This window comes from Cyprinus carpio, chromosome B4, assembly GCF_018340385.1.
Source record: "Cyprinus carpio isolate SPL01 chromosome B4, ASM1834038v1, whole genome shotgun sequence".
Classification (NCBI taxonomy): domain Eukaryota; kingdom Metazoa; phylum Chordata; class Actinopteri; order Cypriniformes; family Cyprinidae; genus Cyprinus; species Cyprinus carpio.
The window spans coordinates 30265144-30285592 of record NC_056600.1 but is presented as its reverse complement, the minus strand read 5'-3'; the positions used below and the strand labels follow the sequence as shown (position 1 = coordinate 30285592).

General features: G+C 40.6%; 1 protein-coding gene and 1 pseudogene across 1 annotated transcript; both read left to right on the top strand.

The window, feature by feature from the left end:
• The window catches only part of LOC109049916, a 100195-nt pseudogene that overhangs the window by 62097 nt on the left and 17649 nt on the right, over nucleotides 1–20449 (top strand).
• LOC109073264 (gastrula zinc finger protein XlCGF8.2DB-like) lies at nucleotides 2609–20045 on the top strand. The gene is made up of 3 exons (XM_042722506.1): nucleotides 2609–2663; nucleotides 3232–3423; nucleotides 18842–20045. The coding sequence occupies exons 2-3, from the start codon at nucleotides 3345–3347 to the stop codon at nucleotides 19864–19866; spliced, it is 1104 nt and encodes a 367-aa protein (XP_042578440.1). The 5' UTR covers nucleotides 2609–2663; nucleotides 3232–3344; the 3' UTR covers nucleotides 19867–20045.

Here is a 20449-nt window from a genome sequence, read left to right as displayed (position 1 = left end):
CTGCTCCGGGGGCCTACATCACCGCCGACCCCCACTGCTGCATCTCACCCACAGCGGAGGCGCCACAAGCGGCGTGAGAGGAAGCAGAAGAGGGGTGAGCGCGGAGGTATCCGGGCTAGGCTAACGGCTAACCCACACAAGCCATCTATCCCCACCGTCGTACTGGCTAACGTACGCTCTTTGCACAATAAACTGGCTTCATCCGATTACTACATTCAACTCAAAGGACTGTAAGAGACTGTTGTTTATTTACACCACACAGAGAGGAGCTTACAAAGGGCCAACCAGAAGCCGCGGATGTCCTGGAGACGCGGAACGCTGCCTTCAGAGCTGGAGATGAGGTGGGCCTGAGAACAGCTAGGGCCAACCTATCCCGCGGCATCAGAGAGGCTAAGAGACAGTACTCCAGGAGGATAGCCCATCAATTCAGTGACAGCAGAGACACTCGGAGCCTGTGGCAGGGGATACAGACCATTACGGACTACAAGCCCCCACCACGGACCTGTGACAGCAACATCCCTCTGCTGAACGTGCTGATCCTCATGAAGTGCTTTGAACGGCTAGTCATGCACCACATCAAGTCTGCCCTCCCCACGTCCCTGGACCCATTCCAGTTTGCATATCGGTCCAACCGGTCGACCGATGATGCCATCTCAACTACCCTCCACTCAGCACTTACACTAGAGGTCTTCACAGTGCACCCGAGACCCGTCGACCCGATCCAGGACCCGTACGGGTTGGGGTCTATATTTTAAATAATCAGCCGGGTCCAGGTCGGGTCCGAATCTATTACTTCGGGTCCCGGGTCTGTGTGTAATACCCGTGCGATCTGAGTCATTGGACTCGGAGAACACCCGGCCGTGATCAGACACTGCTTGTTTTTTTGTAACTTGCAACTTGTAAAATTAGGAAAAGAAAAGTGTGAGCCAAAAAAAAAAAAAAAAATCTCTCTCTCTCTCTCTGCCGTTAGAAGCAGAGAGCGCAGACTTAGAGTTAACACTGGTTCAGGTGGAGCGGCATTTACTACACAGAGCCGTAGTCCACCGACAAGCTACACAAAGAATCGCCTGCGATTTTAAAATCGATTTTGTGTAGACTGTCAGTGAATTACGGCTCTGTGTAGTAAATGCCAACCAGTGTTGCCAAGTCTGTGGATGTTTTTCATGTTCGCGGGTTGAAGCGACCCCAATACCAATAATGTAATATTTAGCACCTAAAATGTGAATATTACCAGGGCAACCCTGACAAAAAACTTATATTTTAACCCCGGGATGCAATTTTTATCGGGGAACCTTCTGGAAACACGATTGGGTTAGTTTTGGACTAGTTTTGAGAAGCAACTGGGCAGGATTTGTTGTGAAAACCTGGCAACCCTGATATACTACTAATCACAGGAGCGTCTTTACTGATGAGATGCGCATGAAAATCGTATTCGATTTTTTGCACAGCCCTATTTGAAATTATAGACGGGTCCGGGTCGGTTCGGTGTAGTACATTATGGGTCTCTTTTAGGTTCGGGCACGAATTTTTGGACCCGTGAAGACCTCTAACTCACACATATAGAGAAAAGACTCATACATCAGAATGATGTTTATAGACTTCAGTTCAGCATTCAACACAATCATTCCTCAACAGCTCATTCACAAACTGGTCGAGCTGGGGCTCAACACTTCGCTGTGCAACTGGCTGTTGGACTTTCTGACTGGAAGACCTCAGGCAGTACGTGTCGGCAGCAACACATCCAGCACCATCACACACTGAAACACTGGGGCTCCCCAAGGATGTGTGCTGAGTCCCCTCCTCTTCACTCGGCTGACCCACGACTGCACACCGTCACACAACTCCAACCTCTTCATTAGGTTTGCGGATGACACGACTGTGGTGGGTCTTATTAGCAACGGAGATGAGACAAACTACAGGAGCGAGGTGAGCCGCCTGGCCGGGTGGTGCAGTGACAACAATCTCTCTCTGAACGTGGAGAAGACGAAGGAGATTGTTGTTGACTTCAGGAGAGCGCACACTCAGCATGTTCCTCTGACCATCGACTGTGGAAAGAGTGAGCAGCACCAAGTTCCTGGGTGTGCACATCACAGAGGACCTCTCCTGGACCGACAACACCACAGCACTGGCCAAGAAATCACAACAGCGTCTCTACTTCCTCCGCAAACTGAGGAGAACCAGAGCCCCACCCCCCATCATGTACACCTTCCAGTGCTAGCCTCACTGCATTGGCTCCCAGTTGGTTATTGTATCTTGCATCTAGAAACTGAACACATTCACTCTTAATAAGTGTAGACGAGGACTATCACCCGAATATGCTATCATAATTTTACCAATTAAAGAAAATCATCAGGTGCGGCTTTAATCAGTGCAATATACTACATTTTATTATGAACAAAATTGCTCATATAAAAGAGCATTACCACTGAAATCAGTAAGATCAAATATAGTCGTTCTTTATAAAAACATTTTCACAATGTTACTGTTATTTCCTAAATCCGTAATTTATTATTTTAATGAATCCTTGATCTTATATAGGAATCCCTCGAATATGTTTTCTGTATGTAAACTCATTATTTTGAGCGGGACTTTTATTTTGACGGGGTGTCGTGACGTCACAGGTCTGCGCCGCGCTCCCGCATCTGTGATTCGGCTGAAGAAAGGTGTGTTTTTAATCGTGTAAAGCGTTTAAATCAACGCAGCCCGTTTGTTTTATAGTGAACTTTTGAATGAATGAATTAGTTTCGGATGTAACATTGCGATGTATCTAATAGCGTCACTGAACGTGTATTTTATGAGTAATGCATAGAAAAGCTGCGTCTCGAACATCGTTTGGATTGAAAATATGTACAAATCATATCAGTGCAAGCGAAAGTAGTGAGGTTAATTTATATGATTGATAATAAATATTCATACATATAGACTCATATGTAGTCATGTTATCTATTGATTCTAAAGCTTATTTATATTGAATATAATCTATTAATATATGGGGATCTGGGGGAGTGTCTTTATGTCTCTTTGGTGTAATGTTGTTTTTTCTTGATGTTTAGACTTTTTTTTTTTCTTGGAGTTTATAAGAGTCAGTGTAAATACAACACACACACACACACACACGTAGTACATACAGAGTGTAAAACATAAATATCTGAATTATATCTGTGCTCTTTTATTATTTGCTAGTTTTAAGTGTTTTTGTCTAATCAGGCCATTGGCTGACTCCCTTACTAGTGTGCAGACTACTGAACTAGGGAGCTGATGGAGACGCACACAGAGATCCGTCTGTTAATGATTCTGATCTCAAACACACAGAGAAACTCCTGCTGAAGCACACTGTTATAAAGATGGAGTTTATTAAAGAGGAGAGTGAAGACCTGAAGATTGAAGAAACACTCAAACATGAAGATACTGACGAACACACAGGTCTGTCTCATTCTCAAAGTCTTTCTTCAACATGAATAATAAAATAAAATAATAAATGATGTATCCAAAACAATTATTTTGTGTACCCATATTAAACCCATATCTATTTCTGAGTTAAAGGCAGTGAGAGTCATTCATTTGTCAATAAATTATTGAAGAGTATCTAACACATACGTTGAAATGTGAGTGACTGCTTTACATTTGTTGTCTGTAGTTGTATGTGTGTATTATGTGAATGGCAGGGTTGAGGTCTGTCTGTAGTGTGTGAGTTATAGTCTGTTTTCTGTTTTCACTCCTGCAGCTCATTCTGTGCCTTTCTGACATCCTAAGACTTAGAAAATCAAGAAGAACCTGGAGATTTGATTTGGTCCTCACACTACACGTAGTGTGACCCATTAAATGTAACTATAAAAAATAAATTAATAATAGTGATAATATTATTGCACAATATATATATTTTTTTCTCTCTGATTGTAGAGCTTCAGAGAATGAAGTGTCACAGTTTTGCATTGTGCTTTGAAAACAGCATGGGATAGCCTAGAAGTATGGTTTCAGTTTGAATAGGAATCTTATACAGTGCAGTTTGTCGATCTAAGATGGTAATTGTGCGTTAAGAGCTGTCAATCATGTCGGTACGCAAACGTGCCTCTGAACTAATCTACACAGCACATTTTTTATTTAGACCACTTATGTGCACCCCTAGCTATTAGTGGACTTATTTAAATATACTTAAAATTACACTTAAGTATACTTCAACTATACTGACAGGAAAGTCCAAGTATGAATATGAGTGTGTGGTATAGAATATGCTTTGTAGCGCTGCGAGTGGCACCGCCGCATCTGCAGAATGATTGTCTCTTACCAGGTGAATGCATTAAACCACATTTTCTCTTTGACTTACTGCTGGGTCACATTTGACGGCTGCAGTCAGTGTAAAATCTCTTAAAAACACTGTAGTTTAGATCTTTTGTTTCCTAAAAGGAACTGAATGACTTGTTGATTTCACTTTTTGAAATAAATAAGTAAATTGTGAATAAATCAGCTCTGTTTCTCCTGCTCCACTAACATTCGTAATTTTCGATGTAATAATAATTACTAAGGTGTTTCTTTATTATGAACCAAAGGCCACTCATACATTACACCACAAAGCTAAACTGCTCCTATATTTCTGTTTGGAAATGAATGTTTTGAATCGGGTTATTCTCTGTATTCAGAGTAATGCATCAAATCTGCTACACAGGCCTATCTGCAAAAGTCATTTATTTCCACAAAAGGCTAACATGTAAATGAATATCTAATACATATCTCATTAAAGGACAAAATTCTTAACTTGTAGGTTTTTTTTGGGTTTTTTTTTTTTACATTTTGGACAGATTCTCCCAAGCATCCACACATTAAAAATCATATTTTGCATTCCTCATTTTAAATCAAAACACACAGGAATACAAACACTCATCTTAATATGAAAACCTCCAATAAGTTGAACTGTTCCCATGCAGAATTTAGGCCCACATTAAACATGTACACTGGTATGCAGGGGAAAAAACGGACACTAATTCACAAATGATTTATTAAACGTTCATTTTAGTTTAAATATGAGGACACTTTATTATTTTTTTCCCACAGTTTAATTAAATTGTGGATACCTTAAAAGCTCTCAGTAGTTCTGTGTCTAAATTTATTTGTTCCAGTAAATGACCAAAAGTCAAACTACAAACTTTAGAGTTGCCCACTGATAAAGGTGTTAAATACTATGAATGAGCAGAACAGGCTAGGATCATCCTAGATTGGGTACATAAATCTGAAGAAACTCTGTGCGACAGTTTTTTTTGTCCATATCGCACAGCCCTAGAGTAGACTTACTAGACCAGAAAACCCACATTCCTGACAAGGTAAAAGAAAACCCACTCATTATCAGAGTTGTGTGGTCCTGGTCTCAGATCAGAAGTCTCTCAAGTACAGTCAGAGCCTGCCCATCTTATCTACACTGACTAGTAATACTAATTTTTACCATACTAATATGGGCTCTCAATTTGGTAGCTGGATTAATGTGGGAATATACAGGATATAGGATCTATTCCATAAGGATGTCATGTCATTTAATGAGTTACATTTAAAGCATAATATCCCCAAAAAGATTGATTTAAATACCTGCAGATAAGACATTTTGTTTATGGGTCAATGACGTGATGCCTAAATTTTCTGTCGATTGCATTTTTTCAGTTAAAAATTGGTTTAAATGCATTAAAAAGATGCCATATATATGAAGGGCTTTTCCCATGTATGAACTCACTTTAACTTTAAAAAAAACATTAGTTATTTATAATTTTTCTGTTATTCAAAGTGTCAAAATATCATGTGGTGTGACCGTGTGGCCATACCCTTTTTTTTACGGCTGGTATGTAGTTACCACATTTGGATATCATGTGGTATGACCCCCCCAAAAAAACAATGAATAATAAGTTATTTCTGCAGTTATTTATGTTCATTATAAATTTCACAGTGACCTTTTGTGGGAAGCTAGCTTGTTTTGTTTAGGTGACAAATTCTGTGCTTGTAAATTTTGATTGAATTTGAAAATATCATGTGGTGCGACCACTGCAGAGTGTTTTCTTTTTTTGTTTAGGTGACAAATTCTGCAGTTTTTTTTGCTTATATATTTAATTGATGGTTTATATACACAAGTCATGGCCCAGTGGTTAGAGAGTTTGACTCCTAACCCTAAGGTTGTGGGTTTGAGTCTCGGGCCGGTAATATCACGACTGAGGTGTCCTTGAGCAAGGCACCGAACCCCCAACTGCTCCCCGGGCACCGCAGCATAAATGATGCCCACTGCTTCGGGTGTGTGTTCACAGTGTGTGTGTGTTCACTGCTGTGTGTGTGCACTTTGGATGGGTTAAATGCAGAGCACAAATTCTGAGTATGGGCTGTATGTCACGTCACTTTCATAAATACTTTAAGGTATAATTTGGAATATAATTTTATGCAATTTGGTTCAATTTGGACTGTTTATGTTTGATCTTTGTACAATATGAGAAAAGATAAAAAAAAACAATTTGGAGCATGTAATTTTAGTTTGGTAATTATGCATTTATTAGTAGTTTATTAATTATTAATTACTATTTTAATCTATTCTACCAGAATATATTGCCAAGCAAAGTAGAATAAACGCTCACCATACGCAGCATGTTAATTTTATTTTAAAGTATATTTCTAGTTTATTTTGAATATCCACTTGTAATGTACGTTCATAATGAGAATCGTGATTGCGTTACTCTCAGTCTCCGGTGCATACAGATAACATTAACATTAAAGCCTAAAAAAATAACTAGATCAAATATAAAATGTAGATACAATTATACAATAAGGGATTTATAAAATATAAAAGACATATAATAAAAATACAAGTTTAAAAAAATAAAGTTAAATAAAGCAGCGCAAGGTAAATGACAGATATAGTGCAAATCAATGAAGTGAACAACAGTGCAGTTAAAAGATTTTTAGTGCAAAAAAATCACTTATTAAAAATATCTTAAGTCTGATTAAAGTGACAAGTGACAAGTGACCAAGAGCAGTTATTTAACTGACTGATGAGGTAGTTCCATGCCGAATGAGGTAGTGAGCGGTGAGTGAGCAGACCAATGCTGCACAAGTGACTCGTGCATGTCATCATATAATTAGTGTGTGTGTGTGTGTGTGTGGGGGGGGGGGGGGGGGGGTTCATAGTTCAGTGGTGCCTGGGGAAGAAGAGGGGAGGGGGGGCAGGTTCGGGAGGGAGTTCAGCTTCCTGACAGCCTGGTGGATGAAGCTGTCCTTCAGTCTGCTGGTCCTGGCCTGGAGACTCCGCAGTCTCCTCCCTGATGGTAGCAGGCTGAAGAAGCTGTGTGATGGGTGAGTGGGATCACCTGTGATGCAGAGGGCTTTTCGGGTGAGACGTGTTCCATAAATGTCCTGGAGGGAGGGTAGAGAGGCACCAATGATCTTCTCAGCTGCTCTCACTATGCGTTGTAGAGTCTTTCGGCAGGACGCGTTGCAGGCGCCATACCACACAGTGATGCAGCTCGTCAGGATGCTCTCGATGGTGCATCTGTAGAATGTGTACATGATGGGGGGTGGGGCTCTGGCTCTCCTCAGTTTGCGGAGGAAGTAGAGACGCTGCTGTGATTTCTTGGCTAGTGCTGCAGTGTTGTCGGTCCAGGAGAGGTCCTCTGTGATGTGCACACCCAGGAACTTGGTGCTGCTCACTCTCTCCACAGTCGCACCGTTGATGGTCAGAGGAACGTGCTGAGTGTGTGCTCTCCTGAAGTCTACAACAATCTCCTTCGTCTTCTCCACGTTCAGAGAGAGATTGTTGTCACTGCACCACCCGGCCAGGCGGCTCACCTCGTAATCTATTCTACCAGAATATATTGCCAAGCAAAGTAGAATAAACGCTCACCGTTGTCATTTTGTATTTATTATGAACCTGCAGTCTAGCACAAACTCCAGAAGTCAACTCTAAATTAACCTTTCCTAAAGACCCCCCCCCCCCCCAGTTACTGTTGCTACGTCTGGTAATGAATGGCAATTTTTATTTTACAATTCATGTCATTCTTGTTCTTTGAAATTGTAATTTGCTTAGCGGAGTAGGTATTGAAAAAAGTGGCACTTTTATGCCAGTTATTGTTTTCTCACACATTGAAGTAGTCATGTGACATCAGAGGGTCCGTTAGAATTTTTTTGAAGCATCGAAAATACTTTTTGGTCCAAAATATCACAACTACGACTTTATTCCATTGACTGCTCGCTCCCGGTCTGTTCGGAGCGCGTTTCACAACACTAGTTTAGTGTATCCGGTTCGAGAACGAAATCCCGATTACCGATCTTCTTGAACCCAGTTCAACAAATCGAACTGAATCTTTGAAACGGTTCGCGTTCAACAATAAGCATTAAATCCAACCAATTGACTTAAGCTGTTAACTTTTTTAACATGGCGGACCACTCTGAGTTCCAATACCCAATATCCCTGATAATTCATTTACTCAAACCGTAAACTGACTGAACTGCTGTTAAGAGAAACTTAAGATGAACACGAGCCAGCCAGAAACGAACGAAAACATTGCTCGTCTCGGTCAGAACCTGTTGCATCGTTTTCAGATCACCGTTAGTGCTGGGAAGTTTCTGTTTTCTTCTTCCGCGAACCGGTTCTTTCGGACAGTTGTTTTTGAATTCCTAAACGGTTTGCCGAAAACGGTTCACCAGTTCTTTTGCACCTCGACGTAATGATTCATTGGCGATGACTGCCCTGATTCAAGCCTTTCGGTTTACCCGCGCTCAAACATTACACAGAATCAGTTTCAGAATCAATCCCCAAAGAACCGTTTCGGTTCAGAACGCGCTGTGTGTCAGTCTGAATCCGCTGAATCATATGACATCACTCCTCGGGGGGTTCTCGACCAGACGCGTTCCGACAGAAACGGTTCCCCCCCCCCCCCCCCCCCCCTTTTTGACTCGAGAACGATCAATGTTTCGTTCGTTATCTGGCTCGGTCGGTGTCTATCTTCAGTTCTCTCTCACAGCAGTTTCATTGTGTACTGTTTGAGTAAAATGAATTCCTCCGCAACATTGGTTTATTGAACTCAGAGTGATGTTTAGCCATGTTAAAAAGTTTTAACATCTTAAGGAACTAGCATTTCCAAAGTGTATATTGTTTATGTTACGTCCAAATAAACTCAAATGATGAACTGCGATTTGGTGGGAACTGGTTCAGAAGATTACATTTTGATGGTTCGAACCTGATACTAGTCAGTAACATACCCCGGGAGAGAAAATGCTGATTTAGATGTTTTTTTGCTATTTTTGGACCAACTTCATTCAAATGTTTCACTTGATCTATACATTTACATAGTTTCAGGAATTATTACCTTTTGGAAAAAGTCTAAGTAGTAAAATGGACAGAAAGTACTAAATCTAAAATTCTTAGGCCGAAGCCGAGAGACATATGTCCCTTAAGCCTTAAAGTTCTGCGTGTTCGTGGTCACTTGAGTGCCGGATTGCCTCCTCCGTGATAGGTGGGCGTGGGACCGTGCCTTTTGGAACAACCGCGCGGTGACGCGCTGCCAAGATGGCGAAGGCGAGCTTCAGCTATTGAGGCATCTGGAATGGTCTCAGATTCCTGTCATTTTTTTAAAAGAAATTCAAAAATAAATACTGTTTTGTGCCACTGAACAGACCGCTCGTAGCGCTGCTCCTCTTCGACCAGTCGAAACATGTTTGTGACAGACCGCTGGCTAAGCGCATCAGTTCAAGTGGCACATGAAACATGAAGAGTTCAGCGGCTCTACTCTGAGCTCTTCCCGAGTTTTGTTTTTTGCCGAGCCTCCTCACCCTATCTCTAAGGGAGCATGCCCAGCCACCCTACTGACTGAAAAGCTCATTTCGGCCACCTGTATCCGGGTATATCTTGTTTTTGAGAAAACAACGTTTATGCGGTCATGACCCACAAGCTCATGACCGTAGGTGAAGTAGAGAACGTAGATTGAGACAGTAAATCGAGAGCTTCGTCTTGCAGCTCATGCTCCTTCTTTACCACGACAGACAATAGGTACATCGACCGCATCACTGCAGAAGCTGCACCTATCCACCTGTCAGTCTCCCGCTTCATCCTTCCCTCACTCGTGAACAAGACCCCAAGATACTTGAACTCCTCCACTTGAGGCAGGAGCTCTCCACCAACCTGAAGGGGACATGCCACCCTTTTCCGGCTGATAACCATGGCCTCGGACTTGGAGGTGCTGATTCTCATCCCAGCCGCTTCACACTCGGCTGCAAACTGTCCCAGCACCTGGTGAAGGTCCTGGCCTGATGAAGCCAACATGACAACATCATCTGCAAAAAGCAGAGAAGAAATCATGTGGTCCCCAAACCGGACACCCTCCTGCCCCTGGCTGCGCCTAGAAATCCTGTCCATAAAAATAATGAACAGGACCGGTGATAAAGGGCAGCCATGGCGGAGTCCAACATGTGCTGGGAAACAAGTCTGACTTACTGCCGGCAATGCGAACCAAGCTGCTGCTCCGGTCATACAGGGACTGGACACCCCTTAACAGAGGGCCCCAGGCCCCATACTCCCGGAGCACCCCCCATCACAGATCCCGCGAGGGACAAACGGTCAAAATGCCTTCTCCAAATCCACAAAAACACATGTGAATGAGTTTCTGGATTGGGCAAACTCCCATGAACCCTCCAGCACCCCGGCGATATATATATATCGATATATAAAGGTATACTCTATATATTATTTATAATTATATATTTATATTATTTATCTATATATATAAGATATATAAATAAAAGAACGTACTTATGTTTATGATCTCTGCTGGATGGAAACGCTTCATTCCCTTAAATTTTTTCTGAGGAAATCCAAAACTCAAATCCTGAGGTAATCCTCAGCGCATCTTCTTGGGTGACATTCCTCTCAACGCGAAGCAAAAAAAAAAAAAAAACTTAAAGCAAATGGTCTTGTGCTTTGTTTTTCTGTGGTATGGGTGTTAAGGGGGTCTTAATACACTTCGTACCAACTGTAGCTACACATTTCCCTGAACATTATGCGGCTATTATTATCTATAATGAAGGAAAACGAAAGCGCGTGGGTATGTTATATCCTATCATTTATATTAAATATACATGAGGAAAATTGCTTAGTAGAAAAGGGAGATCTGATGAAATCAAGCACGGACTGTTTGCAGTTGTTGATTTTGCATATCGCGGACATCACATCCCGAGTGCAAATGCACAAGTTTCTAGAAGCGAAGGTTGCTGCAAAAATCAGCGTACTTTTCTTATTGAGTAAATGCACAAAGAGTCACCATACTATTTCAACTAGATCTTCCCGGTACTTTAGATTCAGTGAAACGCAGAAAGCTATCCTGGGGGGAAAAATCAAAATACAAATGTTCCGGGTAATTTCGGTGGAAAACGCGGCTTCTATTCGGGTGTGATTCAGTGAGTAAGACAAAATGAATAATGAGCCTTTTCAGGTGTTGACTGAGAGGATGAACAAGACGAATGTGAGGAGAAAATAATCTATTTTTATGTTTGTAGAAGATCCCACAAAAAACTTGAAACTTGCGAGATTCACTGGCACACGATTTCACATATCACATTACTGCTTTGCAAATTGGTACTGTGGTATTGTGTACTGTTAATATATGTAAACATTTGCTATTCCCAAAGTATTATTGTAATTTACGTCAAATAAGTGATTTGCATTATTACATCAGTTATTTTTGATGTTCACTGATACTAATAGTAGAGTATGAAACTCTTTACTTGGTTAAACATTTAGTCATTCAATTGATGTTTGGAAAAAGTCTAACAGTAGTATCTGTAAGATGTTAATGAAAGCCAGAGAAATAGTCCCTAGCGTGGTTCTCGGTCTTCGACGCTGATGGCCTCTTATCAGGGGTCAACCGGCATCACTGCAGAGCTGCACCTATCCCACTACTGTCAGTCCGGTGCTTCCCGCTTCATCCTTCCCTCACTCGTGAACAAGACCCCAAGATACTGAACTCCTACACTTGAGGCAGGAGCTCTTCACCAACGCCTGAAGGGGACATGGCACCCTTTCCTGGCTGATAACCATGGCCTCGGTACTTGGAGGTGCTGGCTTTCTCATCCCTCGCTGTCACCACTCGGCTGCAAACCGTCCCAGCGCACGCTGAAGGTCCTGGCCTGATGAAGCCAACATGACAACATTATCTGCAAAAAGCAGAGGGACGATAATCATGTGGTCCCCAAACGGCCACCCTCCGGCCCCTGGCTAGCGCCTAGAAATCCTGTCCATAAAATATGAACAGGACCGGTGATAAAGGGCAGCCCTGGCGGAGTCCAACATGTGCTGGGAACAAGTCTGACTTACCTGCCGGCAATGCGAACCAAGCTCCTGCGTCGGTCATACAGGGACTGGACATCCCTTAAACAGAGGCCCCAGGCCCATACTCCCGGAGCACCCCCCACAGGATGGCCGCGGCGGGACACGGTCAAATGCCTTTTCTTCTCCAAATCCCACCAAACACATGTGGATGGTTGGGCAAACTCCCATGAACCCTCCAGCACCCCGGCTATATATATAATATATATATATATCTATATAATATATATATATCTATATATATCTATATATATATATATATATATGATATATATATAAATAAAGAACGTACTTATGTTTATGATCTCTGCTGGATAAACGCTTCATTTCTTTTTTCTGAGGAATCCAAAACTCAAATCCTGAGGTAATCCTCAGCGCATCTTCTTGGGGTGAATCACTCTTCAACGCGAAGCAAAAAAAAAAAAAAAAACTTGAAGAACAGTTTTGCTGCTTTGTTTTCTGTGGTATGGGTGTTTACACGCCGCACGCTTCACTTGGAACATTATAATGTTCAATAAGAGCATTCAGCGCCGTGGGCGGGGGTCGATTATATATAATGGAAGGGAGATTGTGAAAAGACGGACGGTTGGCGTTGGTTTTCATATGGATTTATCACCAGATATTTGTTTTCAGTGAAGCACTTGCTTAGTTTAAAAGTAGACAGCTTTCTATAGATATATCTCTCTCATGTCTCGTGTGTGAGTATTAAACTGAATTACCGTTCATTTTATGAAGCGTTGCTGAGTTACGTTTCTAAATGAAGATCGCTGCTTTTGTTTTCTTTATTTTGTAAATGCACAAAGTTTTTGATGTTATTATGTGGTATACAAATAAGAGTAGACCCTTTACAGATTCAATTGATGTATTCTCTTATCTGGTAAGATCAAAACTGAAAGTGTAAATTTAAGTTCTTTTCGGGGGTTATCAGGAGAAAATGCTCTCAACGCCCATATACGCGTGAATTGACTCCAGAGGGTTAATCAAATTCTGGCAAAGGGTCAATTGAGCAGCCAATATTGGGCAAAGTACATAAATAACTGGGGCTATTTTATGCTCTCTATTGAATGTGAGTAAAACTAAGAGTGCTGATGTGGACGTCAGGGAAGAGACAGCAGTGGACCTATACTCCCTCTTATGATCAGCGGGGACCCCTGTGGAGAGGTGAAGCAGCGTATAAGTACCATTGGTGTAAACATCTCCCAAGGACCTGACTTGACTACCCACATTCAAAACACAGGTTAATAAAAGCCAGACAAAACTGTACCATCTGCGAACAGCTGAGGAAATTCTGGGTTTCACCAGCATCCTGAAAATTTTCTATTTCCGGACCATAGAAAGTGTATTTGACTCAGTGTATCTCAGTGTGGTATGGGAACAGCTCCAGTCACAGGACTGCAAAGCCCTGCAGAGAGTTGTGCGCTTAGCTGAGCGCACTCAGGGTTGCTGCCTCCCCTCTTGCAGGAGCACCTACCTCAAAACACTGCAAAAGCAGAGCGGTTAAAATCATTAAGGACACAAATCACACCCTGGTAACTCCTCTTTTCATTTTGCTGGTACGCGCTTTCCGTAGCCTGATGTCAAAAACTGAGAGACTTGGTAAGAAGAGATTCTTCCCCCAGACATTGTCACTGCACAACAGTAACTTTCTATAATTTTTATTTAGTTACTTTGGTAACCTCTATTGCTGCTATGTAATACCCTGTCCAACCGTTTGACCGTTCTCCTCTGATCTCCTCCCTGACATTCCTGCTTATCTTATCTTTTAGTAAGTCTACAGTATACTGTCCTGCATATTTCATTTGTATAAGCATTTTATTTCTTTTTTTATCTTACGTTTTCCATACAATAGTTTTTATAAATTTTCCTTGTATTCTTTAATAATGGGCACTGGTCCATGGAGGCGTACCTGACTTACATTTTCACTGCGTGTCATATGCTCTCCATATAAGTCAAATCAAGTCAAGTCCTGCTTTATTGTCAGTTCTTCCACATGTAACAGCACATACATACACGAGAATTGAATTTGCGTTACTCTCGTCCGACTCTGGTGCATACAGATAACACTAACAGTAGAGCCTAAAAATACAGATAGATGCAGATTAAATATAAATATAACCGAATACAACTATACAAATAAGGGGCATGTAAAATAAAAAAAATAAAAAAAAAAAGTTTAATAAAGCACAGCAGGCAAGGCACATGGCAGAGTGCAAACCAGTGAAGTGAACAACAGTGCAGAAAAAAGATTGTGGTGTCAAAAGAGCTTGTTCAGTATCTGATTAAATTGACAAAGAGCTCAAAGAGCAGTTTCTAATTTAACTGACTGGAAGAGTCAGTACAATGATGTCAGTTCTATGCTGAATGAGGTAGTGAGCAGGCCAATGGCTGCACAAAGTGACTGGTGCAATGTCACCGTATTTTAGGTGATGGGGAATTGGAAGGACCTGGGAATGTGGGAACTGTTTTCTGTGGTATGGGTGTTTACACGTCACCTGTTGAATGAAGCTGTCCTTCAGTCTGCTGGTCCAGACTTGATATGGTGCATGACTAGCCGTTTAAAGCACTTCATGAGAATAGGAGTAAGTGCACTTTGTTGGTAGTCATTGAAGCAGGATGGAGACGGTTTTTCGGGACTGGAATGATGGTGGTAGCTTTGAAGCATGTGGGGACAACAGCCTAACTAGGTGAGATGTGAAAATGTCTGTGAAGACATCAGTCAAGTCTCTCCAGTATACGCCCAGGAATGTTGTCAGGTCCCGGAGCTTTGCGTGCATTGATCCTGCTGAGGGATCTCCTTACACTGTCCCGGGGTCAGCGTCATCACCTGGTCCCTGGGAGGAGGTGGAGTCTTCTGTGCAGTGGAGCTGTTTTGTTTCTTAAAGCGAGCGAAGAAGGTGTTCAGCTCGTTCAGCAGGGAGATGGTGCTGTCACAGGCCCGCGGTGGGGGGTTGTAGTCCGTAATGGTCTGTATCCCCTGCCACAGGCTCCGAGTGTCTGTGCTGTTACTGAATCGATGGGCTATCCTCCTGGAGGACTGTCTCTTAGCCTCTCTGATGCAGCGGGATAGGTTGGCCCTGGCTGTTCTCAGGCCCACCTCATCTCCAGCTCTGAAGGCAGCGTTCCGCATCTTCAAGAGTCTGCAGACCTCCCCTGTCATCCACGGCTTCTGGTTGGCCCAGACAGTAATGCTCTTTGTGACTGTTACATCATCAGTACACTTGTTGATGTAGGCAGTGACCGTCTCAGAGTACTAGTGGAGGTCTGTGGTGTTGTGTGTGTGTGTATATATATATATATATATATATATTTATTAACTGCTTAAATATATATAAATATTTAACCATATAGCCATGTATGTGAAAAGTATTTGTGTTGTTTGGAGTGATGTCTGCATTTAATTTGTTTTGAATAATAATAATGTGGTTTGATTTATTTTAGATATAAATGTATTTAACAACAGTATGCTTAAGTGAACGGTATTAAAAAAAAAAAAAACAAATAAAAATAAAATTTGATAAAACTTTTTTTATCAGTATTATGCAGTTTGCAGGAAAAATAAGTCGTTAACTATATTTAGGACAGCAACTCTGAAGTTATTTATTTAAAATAAGTGAAATTAAATACAAATACTTAGATCTTTATTTGCAATTTATTTAATTGAGTACGTTTAATTTGTTGTTAAGCATGTTAAGGAAATTATTTAATTTTAATATAAATCATGGTCGCACCACATATCATATTTTAAGGCTACAGCCAATTCATCTAGATGAAAAAACCCTAAAATCACTTAATATGAATTTATTTGTACAAAATATTCTTAATGTTTGAACAATTACTTAATATGAATTTATTTGTTTTTTTTTAAATTGGCCTGCCAAAAATCATTTTGAAGTCTCAGGAAACCTTTGCAGGTGTTTTTGAGGTGATTAGCTGATGTTCCCTTATCACCATATTCTTATTTGTTGAGATAGTGAATTGGTGGGTTTTTGTTAAATGTGAGCCAAAATCATCACAATTAAAAGAACCAAAGACTTAAACTACTTCAGTCAGTGTGCACTGAATTTATTTAATACACGACTTTCACAATTTGAGTTGAATTACTGAATACATGAACCTGTTTCCACGATGCATTCTAATTTATTGAGATGCTGACATGCCTGTATGTGTGTACCTGTAGGTTGCCTCTCTCAAAGGCATCAGCAAATTATTAAAGGGGTGGCCAGCGGACCCCATATGATTGCTATTTTTAAAGAGGTTCGTGTCATCTGCCGTGGTGTATTTGGTGTAACAGAATATGCTGACATGCCGAGAGGTTCTGTGCGAGGAAGATCTTAATGTTTAATTATTTTTCAAATAACTGTACATTATTGTAGGTCCTCTATGTCCCAGAGGTTTTCTCTCTCTGTACAAACACATCGTTTTCTAAAAGCCCCTCCTTCTTCGACAAGCGCAAGATAAAGTCTGCTCTGACCATCAGGCCCCAGTCACGTGACAGACACAGTGAATGAAGCGTATGTGTTTGCATGTGAGATGGCCAAACTGTGATGTGACCCGCAAGCAAGCATAGGAAATTTAACGCCCCTTTCCATAATCGCGATTCAGAATGCCAGATTGTGTAGTGTCATCTGCCGTGGCTACTCTAGGTTCACGAGGAAAAATCACACTCAGTCTCTGTTGTAAATAAATTTTAACCAGTGGGTTTTGTTTCCAGAAGATAGAGATTTTATTTCAGGTGTTAAGCAAAGCTTTCGAGATTTGGGTGGCAATACGCAAATATTTCTGTGCGTAGACAGAAGATCTCTCGAATGTTATGTGGTATCTCAGTATATATACAGTATACAGGGCATTCCAAATATTTTGTTCAAATGGGCGATTAATGACGTTGTTCCTAATTTATGTTTAGTACAATTCGATTCCTCCCTAGAGAGAAGGGGCCCCCTACTTGTTATGGTAAAGAGAAAGGCCCTTTATATGTCTTTCCAGAGGTTTCTCATCTGGGTCTGTACATCCTGGCCACATAGGCATCTTTCTTCCTATACTTAAACTATAGGATTATAATGGAATAATAACTGGCAATATAAATGGCTAGATTCACATTGATTATACTTGATTAATAAAAAATCTTCTACACGAGCTTCAGCTTTCATTTGGGGATAAATGTAAATCATTGTTATAATATTACCACTTTTATTTTATTTGTGACCTGGAGCACAAAAACCAGTCATAAGGGTCATTTTTTTAAATTGACGGTTTATACATCATCTGGCTGAATAATAATTCTCTCCATGATGTGTGGTTTGTTAGGAGGACAATATTTGTCTGAGACACAGTGACTCTGAGGGAGCAAAAAAATCTAAATATTGAGTATCTTTTAAAGTTGTCAAATGAAGTTTAGCAAAAACTATCAAAAATTACATTTTGGTATATTTATAATAGGAAATTTACAAAATATCTTCACGGAATATGATTCTGTACTTAATATCTAATGATTTTTTTCTGGCATAAAGAAAAAGAAAAATGGATCATTTGATCCATACAATGATTGTTGTCTATTGCTACAAATATATCTGTGCTACTTATTAGACTGCTTTTGTTCTCCAGGGAGAACAATTATCTTTATTTACAAGTGAAAAGTTCACAATTCCAGCTTTAATGAGCATACCCTGTGCCTCCTGGCTGGTGATTTTGTGAATGAGTTTCAAATATGACAGGGCTTTATTTAATGTTGTGGCATCAAGGCAGTGATATTCACATTAGTAATTTTGCAGTTCCTCCAGGATTTCGCAATAAATTTTTTCTGATTTTTGTGGCCTAAAATGACTGATTTTGCTGTGTGGCTTTTCTCAAAATTGCAGGCGATATTTTGCGGTATTTCTTATTGTTTTGCCAGTGAAAATATACCACACACCAACATTCTTCTAACACTTTTATGACTTTTCTGACTTCGAGGAACATTGTAGGTCTCCAGACTAACGTTTGAGGAAACCAGCACTAGTGCCATTAAGTTCTACAGCAGGTGTCTCCAGCAGCTGACAGTAAAGCACTCACCCTAATCACACATTTCAGAAATAGCCTTTGCACAGCCAGCCTTGTAGGCTACTCTAGGTTCACGAAACTGTCGTCCAGAAAATGTGTTGTAAGTTTCTAAGATGTTTCCTGTCAGATGTCAAATAGACATTTATTAGAATGCATGTAAAACTGCTTCTGAGACGTTTATCAGAGTACACCGCAGATGTTTCCCAGATCTTTCTGCGCCGAATTTGAAGGCAGTTACGAAAATTTGCAAATTGTGTTTAATTTGAAGGCAGTTACGAACTTTTGCGATAAATTCAGGGATCGCAGAATCGCTGAACATTTGCAAATCCTGGAGGGACTGATTTTGGTTGACTACCTACCGTATATCTTGTTGGATTTGATGTTTTTCCTGTCTAAAGGCAAATTCACAAATTCATTGTTTTTTGCCATTAAACTAGTGATAACCTTATTTGTTTCTGTTCACTCTAGACCTGATGGCGCTGAAAGAGGAGAGTCAAGACCTGAATGAAATGGAAGAGAATAATCAGGATGAGAAATATCATGACCTCATGGCTGGAGAAAAATCTTTTAGTTACTCACAGACTCATAAAACAGTAACTGCAAACCTTAAAGTCCAGTCCATTGGAGAGAGTCCTTTCACCTGCCAACACTGTGGAAGAAGATTTATTAGAAAAGAAGGCTTTAAAAGCCACTTGAAAATCCACACTGGAGAGAATTTGTTCATGTGTCCTCGGTGTAGAAAGAGTTTTACACAGAAAAATAACCTTAAGGCCCACATGAGGATTCACACTGGAGAGAAGCCTTACTCCTGCAAACTGTGTGAGATGAGCTTCAGACGAAAAGATTGTTTTAGGTCTCACATGACGGTTCACACTGGAGAGAGCCCTTTCACCTGCCAGCAGTGTGGAAAGGGTTTTATTAGAAAAGAAAGCCTTAAAAGCCACTTGAAAATCCACACTGGGGAGAATTTGTTCATGTGTCCTCATTGTGGGAAGAGTTTTAGACAGAACAAATCCTTAAATTCCCACTTGAAAATCCACACTGGAGAGAATTTGTTCATGTGCCCTCAGTGTGGAAAGAGTTTTACACACAAATCAACCTTTAATACTCACATGAGAGTTCACACAGGAGAGAAACCGTATAATTGTGATCAGTGTGAAAAGAGTTTCAGGTGTAAAGCACAGCTAAATGTTCACATGAGGATTCACTCGGGAGAGAACTGTTTTATATGTCAGCAGTGTGGAATGAGTTTCTCTCACAGAATAAACCTCAAGATTCACATGAGAATTCACACTGGAGAGAAGCCTTTCACCTGTCCTCAGTGTGGAAAGAGCTTCACAATTAAAGGAAACCTTAAGATTCACATCAGAGTTCACACTGGAGAGAAACCTTACAAGTGTGTTCAGTGTGAAAAGAGTTTCACATATCACTCAAACCTGAAACGGCATTTGCAAACTCATTCTTTAAAGAAAATTCTTATTTCCACTGTGTGATAAGAGGTTTAGAAAAAGGAGCAATTTCAGCAATTATCTGTGCATTTACTCTAGAGAAAGAAATTCAATTGTGTTCAGTCTAATAAAAACATCACACTTAAACATACATACTAAGGTCATTTACAAATTAAAGTAATGTAAATGTCAGACCCTGTTTGTGTTCTTTGTTAAAAAGTACCCTCACAGTAACTTAATTATTGTTTGTTTTGTTGTTTGTTTTTATTTTAAATTGTTTGTGATAGTTACAAATCTAGACGTTAAATGCATTGAATAATACATTGTTTATATGTATTGAGCTTAAACGTGAATATGTCTATGAACGATTGTATTAGAGGATCACAATGCTGAAAAAGCATTTTCAGTGACAATGGATTTAAAATCAAAATAATGGATGTTGTGTTTGTGGTAAACAACTGCAGATCAGGAGTGGACTGCAAATGTGTCCTGTGTGAAAGCTGCTTCTGTGCCACATACGTAAAGCACACGGACTGCATGCGCACCGCAAACAGAGTATGTGCGAAACAGGCATTAGTCACAGTATCAAATACAAGCCAATCTCTCTTTGATCCATCATTAGTGAAAC

Bases quoted from the DNA above. Each gene is read 5' to 3' on its own strand.
- LOC109073264 (XM_042722506.1), top strand. From the start codon at position 3,345: ATGGAGTTTATTAAAGAGGAGAGTGAAGACCTGAAGATTGAAGAAACA. The intron at 3,424-18,841 runs GTCTGTCTCATT...TGTTCACTCTAG, and splicing joins AGATACTGACGAACACACAG to ACCTGATGGCGCTGAAAGAG.